At 52.9% G+C, this 12,322-nt stretch overlaps 3 protein-coding genes across 4 annotated transcripts; all 3 read right to left on the reverse strand.

Moving 5' to 3' along the window:
• Positions 1-2: 2 nt before the first annotated feature.
• LOC110473382 (protein phosphatase 1 regulatory subunit 3C-B) lies at positions 3-1,351 on the reverse strand. The gene has a single exon (XM_021535865.2). The coding sequence runs from the start codon at positions 1,349-1,351 to the stop codon at positions 497-499; it is 855 nt and encodes a 284-aa protein (XP_021391540.1). The 3' UTR covers positions 3-496.
• On the reverse strand, positions 3-6,684 carry GINS4 (GINS complex subunit 4). The gene is made up of 8 exons (XM_021535866.4): positions 6,555-6,684; positions 6,305-6,391; positions 5,899-6,012; positions 5,358-5,455; positions 4,948-5,036; positions 4,518-4,608; positions 4,325-4,428; positions 3-1,394 (listed from the first exon to the last, which is right to left on the reverse strand). The coding sequence occupies exons 1-7, from the start codon at positions 6,678-6,680 to the stop codon at positions 4,332-4,334; spliced, it is 702 nt and encodes a 233-aa protein (XP_021391541.1). The 5' UTR covers positions 6,681-6,684; the 3' UTR covers positions 3-1,394; positions 4,325-4,331.
• Positions 6,685-7,362: 678 nt separating this feature from the next.
• Positions 7,363-12,097, reverse strand: GOLGA7 (golgin A7). 2 transcript variants are annotated; one of them, XM_021535864.3, is made up of 5 exons: positions 11,910-12,097; positions 10,858-11,010; positions 10,484-10,585; positions 9,385-9,448; positions 7,363-8,597 (listed from the first exon to the last, which is right to left on the reverse strand). In XM_021535864.3, exons 1-4 carry the CDS (start codon positions 12,018-12,020, stop codon positions 9,401-9,403), a joined length of 414 nt encoding a protein of 137 aa, XP_021391539.1. In that variant the 5' UTR covers positions 12,021-12,097; the 3' UTR covers positions 7,363-8,597; positions 9,385-9,400. The 2 variants fall into 2 exon arrangements, with proteins under 2 accessions (XP_021391539.1, XP_085415245.1); XM_085559119.1 differs by lacking the exons at positions 9,385-9,448; positions 10,484-10,585.
• Positions 12,098-12,322: the final 225 nt, after the last annotated feature.

Consider the following 12,322-nt stretch of genomic DNA (forward strand, 5'->3'; position numbering starts at 1 on the left):
AGTCGCGAAGCGCCGTCACTTTATTAACTCCTCGTTACAGCACCAACCACCGGAGGCACCCCGCCGGTCCCAGTAACCCCGCGGTGAGCCCTTCTCGGGACCGCAGCTGGAGAGCCCCGGCAGCGCCAGGATCGTGCCCCTGCCCCAGCAGCTCCCCCACACAAGGCACTTGACAGCACCGGCCATCGCAGCTCCCGGGCTGGCTCAGACCTGGCCGCCAGTCCCAGCCCACAGCCCTTCCCCTGTCACTCCCCTACTCTCGTGTTGCCCTGAAAACCTACACGCAGGAGTTACTTCAAGCAGCAGCTTCCAGCCTCTGCAGCAGCAGTAAGAAGTGAAGAAGCTTCTGCAGGGACTGGCAGCTGCTCACAGAGCAGCAGGCCATGAGCGAGCTAACAAAACCATGAACAGCATCTTCTGCAGCTGACCCCCTCCCCAAGGACCCTTGTACCAGTTGGGACAGGGAGGGCACCTAAATGTCTCCCACACTGCCTTCCTACCAATAAGGAGCCTGGTCTGAATGACGCCAGGTCTGCAGGTGAGAAAGGACTAGAGCAGCAGCCCCAGAGGTGCCAAGATGCTCCCAGGCCCTGCTGGTACTCTTCACAGCACAGGAAACAGGGTGGATCATGCCCAAGTGGCAGATCTTGTAGTTCTTCCCATGGTTGTTGTCCCAGTGGGTCTTTTGTCCACACTGGAAGGAGATGCAGAACTCTGCGCCCCTATGGGAAATGGATGGCTTGGGCAGGGTAAGCTCAAAAGAGAAGATGTCCGTGTCAGCTGAGCCGTATGTGCTGTGCATGTACTGGCAAGAGATGTCCCGGAAGCTCTTCCACCCATCAAAGGTGATGCGGACCATCACTTTCTTCTCGTACTCAATGTTTCTAACCTTCACTGTCCCTGACAGAGCACGGCCCTGGATCAGACAACTCTCCAGGCAGACAAAGTTGCTGTGCAGGCTGTTGCGGAAAGCCACATAGTCTGTTGACGGCTGTGGGAAGTCCAGTACGTACCTGCATGCTTCCCACAGGGGGCTTTTTTTAGGTTGGAAACAGGCAAGGTCTGACAGGGCATGCTGCAAATCACAGAGGTCCTCCTCAAACTTTGAGAAGAAGCGAACAGCTGTCAGTGAGAGCCCCTTCATATCAGCAAACACGACCTGCTTCTTCTTCTGGCCCTTGGAGCCCTTGTCTCGCCGCTCAGGCTCATGTTCTGCGCTCAGCTTTTGGTTGAGACAGGATCGGAGGGGTTTGCGGCCTCGGTTGCCCCTTAACTCCTCGTAGGAGTTCAGCAGCTTGCGGATGGGGGGCGAATGGCTCAGGCAGAGCCGCACGGCCAGGTCCACGGGCATAGCGGGAGGGGTGACAGCGCGCCCGCTGCACACCTGGAAAAGCCTAGAGATGGAGAGCGGGGGTCAGGCGGCGCGGCCCCAGCCCGGCGAGCCCCCCGCCCCACCCGCGCCCGGCCCCGCTCACTCGCCGCAGCTCATCGCCCCCGCTCCGCTCCGCTCCCGCCGCGGCGGCTCCGGGCAATGGAGCGGCGGAGCGCCCGCGGCCGAGACAGCGCGGCCCAGCCAATCAGCGCCGGCGCCGCGCTCCGGGCAGCCAATGGGGCGCCGCTGCCCCGCCCCGCCCCCTCGCGGGGCCGCCCTCGCACCGGGCCCGGGGAGCCGGCGGCGCCGCGGCCCGGAGACCGCCAGGACAGCCGCTGGGACCAGACCCGGCACAGCGTGATCTTCTGCTGTGCCAGGCAGGGGGAACAGCACAGAAATGGGTCCTGGTGCCAGAAAGACATGAGTGCTCTTGGACAACCAGCAGCTGGGCAACTATCAGCACCGGGAGAAAAAGGGGCATGCTCCTCTTACCTAGTCTTTAATGGGGGAGGTTTGAATTGGTTTTATGTACCCCTTTTCAGATGCTTCTCCAAAGACAGTTATTTCCAGGGTGTCTAAGCAGAGAAAACCCCAGAGCCCTGGCTCATTCTCTGCCAACTGAGAAGCTTCTTACCCTAGATGTGCACACTGAGAAGGAAATTTGCTCACACCTAGGCACGCAAGAGACACTGTGGTGTCCCTAACATCTATAATCAAAATCACCCTCACTGTTCAGGTCACATGTGACTCCTTGACAGTAAAGACTGTCACCTAAATCAGATCACCCCTGCCTTGTACTCCTTGCTAATCGCCCCAGAGCTGTCTAGCCACTTATGTTAAGCAGCCCTGATTGTTCCTGCTGACAGCACAGATTTTCATCAGCTCATGACACAGCTGACTGACCTATCAATATTTCTACATGGTTCTCCATCACCACCATGTCTGAATGTCTGCAGTACAATGCAAGACATCTCTCAAAGGATGGCCAAAGTGAGCTTGAACCCAGTGCCCAGCTGGCAAAAATACGATGCAAAAACATGCTTTCAACACATCGTCTCGGGCTGACAGTGCAAAGCCCCCAAATTCAGCGACCTGGGGTAGCCAACATAAACATAAGTCTTCCTAGCAACAAAACCAGTTGTCCCACGTTTCTCCTACCCCCAGGACTGCAGCTCTGGCTCAGGCAGGGAAATTGCAGCTCACCATCAATGTCCTCCCTGTGACCTCTTCCATCATGCACCTACTCTGCGTTCAGAGCTACTCACTAAGTAAACCCAAGCTACTTCCACCTAGGGGAAAGCAGAGAACAAGGAATATATTTAACATCAAGTTTACCAGCAGAACCCATAGACACTGGAAAAGCTGCCCCTACTCTACCCATTCTCTCCCAGCAGCACAGATTAAGGTGGATGCACTGCTGTGTCTCTCCTTTGTCTAAAAGGACAAGCCAAAACCATCATTTTCTCAATAAAGTTGTGGACACTTCTTCCCCCAGCACAGACAGAACAGAGGTGCAGTGTTAGCAGTTACACAGATGTCCCTATTTAGTCATGGAAGGACAAAAAAAAGCAGGCAGCATTCTCAGGTGTGCCACAACTGACTCTCACTTGGAGCCTGACTGATGTCAGCCATCTCCACTCCTGCCTCACCTGTGAAGACACAGCCAAGTGCCAGCTGCTCCAGAGATGAGCTACTCCCAAGGCACTCTGGAGACCATCAGGTCAGTTAAAGTTCAGCCACTAGAAGAGGACAGATGCCCCTCACGCTCACACTGCTGCAGCCATGTGACATGCAGCCGTGTGGCAGGGACAAGCTGTCTGGACAAGCATTCAGTCAAACTGAATAGGGCCAAGGAGAAAGCATGCAGACGTGCCACCTACACACTCCTCAAGCAGATCCTGTGGAGCACGCTTCCACAACAGCAGATTAACAAGGATTTTGTCTGGAAGCTTCAGTCACCTCTGTGAATTTGTCTGGCTGTAAATATGGGCAGGGCACAGTTCACAAGCCCTTCCTGGAGGGCTGTCCAGAGGAACATGCTACTGATTCCTAAGGATTAAACCCAGCCCTCTCTTAATGTCTATACTTGAAAGAATCTTCCTTACCTAAATGGATTAATTAGGAAGACTACAAAGCCCACATGCAAAGCCACTCACACTACAAGATGCCCTTTGTCACCCCCAGCCTCGTAGAGAAGGTGCTCCCCAGACACCCCTCATGCAGGGAAGAGAAACCCTGCCCTGATGAACACAATCCCCTGCCTGCCCACACACTTGACAGGTCCTGAGCTGAGGTACCACACAACATCCTGGCTTCTCCTCCAACTAGAAGAGGCCTGCATGGGGCAGCACAGCCAGAGGAGCTTTTGCTTTGCGTGACCAGCAAAAATGAACTGCGTGTCCCACTTCCCTTAGCAGTGGCTTCTGCAGAAGGGAGTCTGACAGTGTCTATTCTCAAAAATGCAACCTGAAGCTGCACCAGAACCCATCACCCTCTGCATGGAGGGTATTCAGATGACACACAGCAGAAACTACTTTTTCCTGAGCCAAGACCACAGTTGTTCCATTTTAGTGATGCCACCGGCCACTGCTCTTAAACAAAGCATCCCAGAAGCTACACACTGAAGCTTTCCCGACACTGCCCTGTGACACAGCCTGCTCTCACACAGGAATGCCAGAGGAAGGACTCTATGGCTGTATGCTGGCCATGTCACAAGCAATCAGGAACTGGATGAGCTGTGGGGGTAATGAATGCCTCTGCAGTACAACACTGTGGTGCTCACCTGCAGTGCCACTGTGCTCTGCCTGCCATGGCAGTGGGGCCCTGGCCCTAGGAGGGGACCCAGCCCCAGAGGGGATCTGGCCCAGTCAGCCCCACTGGGAGCTCCTGCCAGCCCACTGTGGGGTGGGCAGGGAGATGGCGTGGTAGCTGCTCCTCCCACCACACACTTACCTCTCCCCTAGATGAGCTGCACGGCTCCTGAGGCCACCAGAGGGGCCACGGTCCTGTAGCGGATCAGGTGCTGCGAGCCCTCCTCCAGGTTGATGGCATATTCCCTGCAGAGACAGGGGGAACGTGAGCTGCAGCACACGCCCATCAGTGACACTGACTGACACCTGTGCCATGTGCAGAAATGCCCACCTACCTCTGCTCATCAGTCTCTGGCTCCACTAGTATGTTCTCCTGCCGCTCCAGCACCCTCAGAAACACAAAGGAGTCCAGGTTGGGCTTTGGAACTGCAGACAACAGATTGAGAGCACATGCTCAGCCCCCACTTATGTTCCTCTGCAGAACACTGAGGGGTCTGACATGTAACAAACTTATAGCCAGCAAAGGGAACACCAGACTCTTCTAACCAGATGTGTGTGCTCAGCCTCAGTGCAAGACAGGACTTGACAGCAGGGGCCAGCACAATCCCCTGGCAGAAGCATGGAACCATGTTACAACATCACCTTTGCTTCAACTGAGCAGCAAGCAGAGGACTAGCCCTCACATTTGGGGCTCCCTGGAGCTTCCCCCACACTCCTGCCTGGTTCTACAATTTCCAGATTACCCTGGAGTCTGGAGAGACTCACCTGACTTTAGGAGAGACACTTTCTGCAGGTTAGGTGGCATGTGCTTTAGGGCCACATTTTTCAGGTAAGCCTCTGTGTTTGCCATATACCTGAAACAAACCATTGAAGTATTGAGTTGGTTAATCAAATACAAATCTGCAGGGAGAGTATTGACTCAAAACAAGAATGACAGCTCCTCATCCCATGGGCACAGCCAAAGACAGGCCCCTGACAGACCCTGGTAACTGACTCAAAGTTACCAGAGTTATTTTCAGTTCCTTTCTTGCCCACAAAGAAATCTCCTGGTAAGACACACTGATTCTTACTTCAAACCTATCCAAGGCTCACAGTCTCAAGAACGTCATCAAAACACAAAAGTAAGTTTCTATAATCTATAAAAGGGGAGGAAGATACATTGAAAACCTACTCACTCTTTAGCAAAAGCAAACTCCTCTGGTGATAAAATGGAAGGCTCCCCTTCAGCTCGAGACTTCTCCTTCTCCAGGATGTGGGGAAAAAACTTCTCTATCTAATATTGAAACACAATCCAAAAGAATGATACAGATCTCTCCCACGAGTTCAGTGTTTAAAGCCCCGCTCTCCACTGTAGGAGCAGCAGCAGGCCTGCCCAAATCCCTGCTCCTGAGGTAACTGGGACATCACATGGGATCACCAAGCTATACAACCATGTGTGCACACAGCAGGACTCGGGCAGAATGGGACAGCATTCAGCTGTGCCACCCCAGGCTTAGATGAACCAAGCAGCACTCACAATATTGTGATCAACACTGCTGTGACCTCCTTCATTACAATACGAAAGTGTGCCCAAGAAATTAATATGAGTTGCATTTCAGAGAACAGAGAGAGAACATGCTTTAATTAAATGCTGTGCTGAGGCAGGAAGCCCCGTGTAGGCAAAAAACCCTCTTGAAATTACCTTTTTTACCCTCTGGGCTGCGCAATAAGCATTACCTTCACCAGTCGACACCGCAGGTAGCTGCTGAGCACGTAACGTATCCTCTCGATCTCCATGTGATGAACACTGACCTTCAGGTCTCCTCTCTTCACCCGTTTCAGGTTTGCTTCCTACAAGAAAAAGCAACGAGAAATTATATAGTTGAAACGTCAAACAAGACAAAAGAGAGGAAGCCACGTTTTGTATATAGAACCCACAAAACCAGACTATGGCTGCTTTTGATAACCCAAAACATGCTGCCTCCTCGTACTTTAGCCCTTTGCAAGGCAAGCTCAAAGAAGAAACTCGGAGAAGATCTGCCTCGGAGCCAGGGAAGCCCGGCACTCTCAAAGAGAGTCAGGCATGTTCGTGCCAAGCCAGGCAACCAGGGCCTGCCCGCACCACCCGAGCCCCAGAACCCACCATATGGTCCAGCTGCTCCACCACGCACTCGATGATTTCAGGTTTACTCTCCAGCAGTTCTGGAGCAAACTTCTCATTCAGCCAGGCCTGAAAGAAGGCACGCTGTCAGTGAAAGCGAGCAAAACCTCAGCTGCACTCCCGCAGCGAGAGGAGCAAACACGGCCACGGCCCCGCCGCTCGGCATCTGCTCCAGCGCGCCCGGCAACCCCCGCTTTCCCCCGGCCCGAGCCCGTCGCGCTAGCCCGGGGACCTGCTCCAGGCTGTGGATCAGCTGTGCCGGGGTCAGCACCAGCTCCTCACTGTCGCCGTCCGAGTCGCCGCCGGCCGCTGCCGCCATCGCTCCCGCCATCGCTCCGCCGGTCCGCCCACGGCGCATGCGCGCCGCCCGGGCCCACGCATGGGGAATCACGCTGCGGCCGCCGCGCCTCCGGCCAATCGGGAGGCGGATTGAAACAGCAATCTTCTTTGGCCAATCAAGATGCAGATTGAATGTGCTGCTTCTGCGGCCAACCACGAGGCGGAAGCGGAGCTTTTTCGACCAATCACGATGCGTCTCCTGGCTTCGAGCTTTTTCGACCAATCAGGAAGCGGATGCAGCTTTTTTGGAAGTCAGGCTTTAGATCAGGCTGGAGGGGCTTCCACCAATCAGAGAGCAGCGTCAAGCTGCAACTTCTGGGCCAATGAATAGCCGGAGAGACGTTTCAGCTGTTCCAGCCAATTAGCGCTCAGCTGCAGCCATTCCAGCCGATCAGAGATCAGCTACAACTGTTCCAGCCAATCAGGCCTCAGGGGGTTTGGCAGCCCCGGCCCCAAAGCCCGGGCCCCGGCGGCTACCGGCCCGCCTGCGGGTGGAGCCCCGGGCCCGGACACGGCCCTGGCGGCCACTGCCCCGGTTGCGGGCGGAGCCCCGGGCCCGGACACGGCCCCAGCGGCCACTGCCCCGGTTGCGGGCGGAGCCCCGGGCCCGGACACGGCCCATCCCCGCAGCGCTGCAGCTCTGGCCGCTCCCAGCCCCGCGCTCCGCCACACTGTGCCCCTCGCCACTGAACACACCTGGACACAGTTTAAGAAAAGGTTTACTGATCCATCAGTACTTCTGCCAATATTGCAACAGCTGTGAAAGGCAAACACTGTTACAGTTTAGAAAAAACAAATTTATACAATGAAAATATTCATCAAATCTCAACTCCCCAGTGGCTGAGGAATGAGCCTGGAGTTCCATATCCAGTATTAGCACCTGCAGCACCACCAACAACCAACCCAGCCCCACCACTCCTGCTAAGTGTCTCTTCTGAACTCCTGAGTTCCTTCCACAACTGGACACTGACACTCGGCCCTACACCAAGACACCTGGGCTTTGACACAGGAAAAGGATGTGAGAGAAAGGATTCAGCTTGGACTGTGCAGGTACTGCTGAGCAATGCACGGGGACGCTAAGGAATGCACAGCTCAACTCCTCAATGTGTGCCAGAGACAGAATTAAGAAATCCATCTTACACAGTATCTTACAGTTCATCAAATCAATGTTTTCCTATAAACTATATATAAGGAATCCATCAAGAAACAGTTTTACACTTCACATATTAATCAGAGAAGGGTGGGAATCATTATTTTTATTGGCTCAGCATCCACTTTACTGTGCTTGCTGTTTCATCACTGACCAGGCCCCTCTTGGTGAGCACTGATGGGGCCAACACCACCACAGACACAGGGGCAGAAAAACCACCAGGGCTAAAGTCTGGCTACAACCCCCTCCCCCCAGGGATAACCAAGACCTTAACTCAAGGAGCACTCTGCCTTTTGGTTTTCCACAAGGATCAGCACAAGAGACGTTGCCTTGAGTCACTCCTCACTGGGAAGAGGCACTGTGTATCTCTGCACTCCTACACTGAACTGGAGGGAAATTCCTAATTTTGAGCTGGAGCTTTCCAAAGCCCAACTGATACATAGAAGGGTTTAAGAACCAGGGATGAACAGCACTGTACTTACAGGACTAAAACTAAACCTCTGTTGGGCTGAGAGCCCATTTCTTTCAGAAGAGAACACAGCTTTACCACTCTGCCTTTTCTTGAGAAAAAAAAAAAAAAAACAAAAAACTAAAAAGTGATCCTGTTGCTTCCAAATCTACTGCAAAGTGGATGCTGACCAGCTAGGTCACCCCCTGGGGAGCAGTTTGAGGAAGTTAGTCCTTGTAGTAGATGGCACTGTGGATCTGGCAGCAGAGAAAGGAATGATGCTCTAAAGTAGGAGGTAGGGGAACCTTGGTACAGCAAGTCCACCGATGAGCTGTCATCTAGAAAAGAAGTTTCATAGGGTTAGAAACTCCTAACTCAAACCAAAAGCTACCCTACACAAACCTTTCTACAGGTGCAGCAAGAATGTGGCAAGAGTTACCATGTGTTGTGGTGAGCAGAATCCAGAACTCATTTCATTTGTCCAAACAAAAAATAAAGACCTTTACTATTTGTTTCTTTTTGCAAAACAGGCATAAATGTTTCCCATTCTTTTCTGTATATACTGCTAACAATCTGAATGTAACACTCCCATCCCAATACCTGCAGAGCACCCAGCACAAGGGAACCAGTGCCAATGCCAGCTGTCCAAAAGCAAAGTCACAGAAAGCAATTTTCGTGGTCTGCACTGGATATTTGTGACTCGCCCCACAGCACCAAGAGAACTGAGAGCTCTCAGCAGAGCTTTTCAAGGCTGCTGGGCCCTCCTACCGCAAAGCATCACAAGTAAAGACATCAGCATGGTAACCAGAACAGCAGCCAGCTAAAAAACTGCAGCAAAAAGGCTCTGTATGCTAAAGTACACTCAGGGACAGAGTCCATTTTTTACTGACCCGAGAAGAATTTTGGACATAATACAGTACAAGTTAGCATATTTACACAATCAAGACTCCAATTTCTTCAACCCAGTACTGATATTTTTACTTCTAAGAAGAGCTGGTCCACACAGGCTTTATGTGAACAGTCTTTGATAACTACAAGGGTGGGATAAACTCCCAGCATGACAGCACCCAATCCTCTGAGCACAAAAAGATGTTGAGATTGATCTGAGATACAGGTAACATGTACCTAAAACTCCACAGTTTTATCTTCCACTGGTCAAACCTCTGTCTTCATAAATGGTAATTTCAATCTGCACAGAAAAGCTGTTAAGGAAATACACTATAAAGAGACTATGAAAACATACCCGGAAAAAGGCAGAAAAACATTAAGATGATGGGACTTTGATATCTGAGCTGTTTAAAGGCAGGTCCCAGAGCTCCAAAGCAAAAGGAACAGCCTATGTGAGATGCCTCATCAGGTAAGAGCACGGGCTCCCAGCCCAGGGCCTGCGCAGGAACTCATGGGGAAGGCTGTGCGCCGAGCAAAAAAAGTTAATACTGCTAATAAGTCACCTACCAAACTGAAAATGCTTTTACTCAAATTGAATGTTGGTTGTTTTTTTTTTCTTTCCAGAAGGTGTATACACAATGGAAAAACACACTGAGAAAAAAGAAGTCATGTAGGTGACAGCTCTGAGCTACATGGACAAGGACACAGAAAACCCAACTTCAACGAATTAGCCTCATCATACATTCAATTGGCATTGGGTTTCAAGTTACTGTGGTTTCAAGATTTTCAAAGAAAGCTGTGTTACTCATTATACTTCCCCATTTGCTATGAGAGGTCTTTACAACTTCAGGCAATAACCACACAAAATGTCTTCAGTGTGGCTCAACGGCTGAAGAAAAAGGGTTGAAATAAGCCATACTGGAAGCAAGAGCAAGTGCCAGGCTTGCAGTGATGTTGTATGTCAAGATCTTCACCAAAACCTCAGCTGAGGGTTGCACATTAAGTAAATTGATGTTATCACATCCATTTCTGTCCTACCAACATGGTCACTTCTTTCCCCAGTCAGAAAAACAGCATTTCTGGACATTACTGGAATAGAGGCAGGATCCTGAGCGCTCTTTCCAGGCAGGCACAAAGGTTGGGTTCCACATCTTTATGGGCTTTGCACGCACCAAACCTTAACATACTAAAACCTGACTAGGGACCAGGACACAACAAAAAGCAACAAGATTAATCACCCATTCTGTATCACAGATCGAGCATGAGCAGAGGTGCCTCACTGAGACAAACGAGGAGCACAAGGCAGGAGACAATGTCAGAAACCAGAGAAGGATACAACTCTTAATCCTCTTTCAATGGGGTCTGTCAGCAGAAGGCCCTGAGGAGCATAGATCTTCTCATTCTGTTCCTGAATGAACTTAGCAATTTTCTTTAGAACCTGGCAATGAAACAGCACAGAAGTCACAACTGTTTCCTTTCAAACAGTATCACAGCTACGGCAAGGTGAGAACTGACACACAACTGCTCTGATGGCTCGACAGTGCAGGCACTTGCCTGGATTCAGGGTGCCCCCCATGGGACCCAAAGTGACCAGTACCAGCACGCCTGAGTTACATCCATACAGCATCTGCACCAGAACATTGCAAGTCACAGGAAACCCACCAGGACCCAAGTTCTTGCCTGCAGGATGAAAGGGAAACAAGCATTTACCTTTTCATAGTGTGTCTCCATGCACAGGAAGATGGTGTAGGCAGTCAGGCAGGCGAGACAGCCTTCCAGGTAAGATTGGCCCCCAAGTTTTTCAGCTTCTGCATAGAGGTTGTTCAGTGTCCGGACTGTCTCCTCAAACTGCTGCCTGTCAATCTGCAAGAAAAGCAAGTGGGGCTGTCAGGTGCACACTGCAGAACTCACCAGTAGCCTTGTACATCCACCTCCACTCAGGGATCATCTGCACTGCACTCAGAGCCGCAGCCTGGAGCACGCAGAGTTACACACCTGCAGCTCTTTGTCAGACACCTTCCTGTGCTCAGGCTGAGTCCGAGTCAAACACAACGTGGACACAAAACCATTCAGAGCAACACTCCTAAGCTAATGTGCAATTCAGCTGTGAAACAACCGGAATTCACACCCAGGGATGTGATGGGTTAAAATGAACAGGCGAGCGTGGAGGGACACTCCACACCCTCAGTGCCTCGGTGCTGCTGCAGTGCTGACCAAACGTACCCACAACAAAGGAACAAGGAAGAGAGAAAAGCCGAGCGAGCGAAAGAAAATGGGGTAGGAAGGCGTGTTTGTTTGACTGTCAGCTTAAGAGCCCACATCTGATAGCACTGACCAAAACGTAAGTACTTGAAACAGCGTTTGTGAGGCTTCTGAGTGGGCAGGACGGGTAGGATTTCAAGGGAGAGGACAATGCTATCACCTGAGAGAACAGACCCGACTCTATTCGCACAAACACAACGAGTACATTCTGCTCTACTGCAAACCAGCCACCTTCCCCAGGACTGACCAGAGTCCGGGACCGGGACACGAGGAAGGAACCACGTCCGCTCCTGCGCCTGAGCGGTTCGGTCAGATTCCTGCAGGAGATGCTACCCCGGCCCTCGGGGAACCCGCGGGACCAGCTCCGACCGAGGCAGGGCACCTGCGAACGCCACCTGGGCGCAGGCCCGTAAGGCCCGGCCTGGTCCCGCCCGGCGTGCAGGCTCCGTGCGCCGCGCTCGCCGCGAGCCCCGGGCCAGCCCCCGTCCGCCCCGCCTCACCCGGTTCTCCAGCTCGGCCGGGAACTTGCTCTGGAACTGGCAGCGCGTCCCACCGCTGTAGTCGCGCTGGATGAACACCTTGCCCGACACAGGCGCCTGCTGCGGCCTCATTGCGCCGCCGCCCCGGTCCCGTCCGGTCCCGTCCGGTCCCGCCGCTCCGCCGGCCGCCCCGCGCACTTACGGCTGTCGCAAAACCACCGAGGCGACGCCGGGCTCGGGTGAGGGCGGAAGTGCCGCCAGGCGCCACAAGGCGCGGCACTGCGCAGGTGTAGCCTCGGAGCCCGCAGAACGGCAGGAGCGCGCATGTGCAAAAGCACCCATATCCGATTGGGCGTACGGCTGATTTCAAGCGCGGCCAGCTCACGTGACACACCCCCCCCGTTCCCTCCCAGCCGTACTTGGTACCGCCCGGG

Source organism: Lonchura striata, chromosome 22 (genome assembly GCF_050655825.1).
Source record: "Lonchura striata isolate lonStrDom1 chromosome 22, ASM5065582v1, whole genome shotgun sequence".
Lineage (NCBI taxonomy): Eukaryota > Metazoa > Chordata > Aves > Passeriformes > Estrildidae > Lonchura > Lonchura striata.

Excerpts from the sequence above, each read along its gene's own strand:
- LOC110473382 (XM_021535865.2), bottom strand. The coding sequence starts at position 1,351 with ATGCCCGTGGACCTGGCCGTGCGGCTCTGCCTGAGCCATTCGCCCCCC.
- GOLGA7 (XM_021535864.3), bottom strand. The coding sequence starts at position 12,020 with ATGAGGCCGCAGCAGGCGCCTGTGTCGGGCAAGGTGTTCATCCAGCGC. Across the intron at positions 10,586-10,857 it reads TGGAGACACACTATGAAAAG|GTTCTAAAGAAAATTGCTAA; the intron begins GTAAATGCTTGT and ends TTTCATTGCCAG. Across the intron at positions 9,449-10,483 it reads TTGAAAGAGGATTAAGAGTT|ATTGAAATTACCATTTATGA; the intron begins GTATCCTTCTCT and ends TTTTCTGTGCAG.
- GINS4 (XM_021535866.4), bottom strand. The coding sequence starts at position 6,680 with ATGCGCCGTGGGCGGACCGGCGGAGCGATGGCGGGAGCGATGGCGGCA. Across the intron at positions 6,392-6,554 it reads TGATCCACAGCCTGGAGCAG|GCCTGGCTGAATGAGAAGTT; the intron begins GTCCCCGGGCTA and ends GCCTTCTTTCAG. Across the intron at positions 5,037-5,357 it reads GAGTTTGCTTTTGCTAAAGA|GTATATGGCAAACACAGAGG; the intron begins GTGAGTAGGTTT and ends GGTTTGTTTCAG.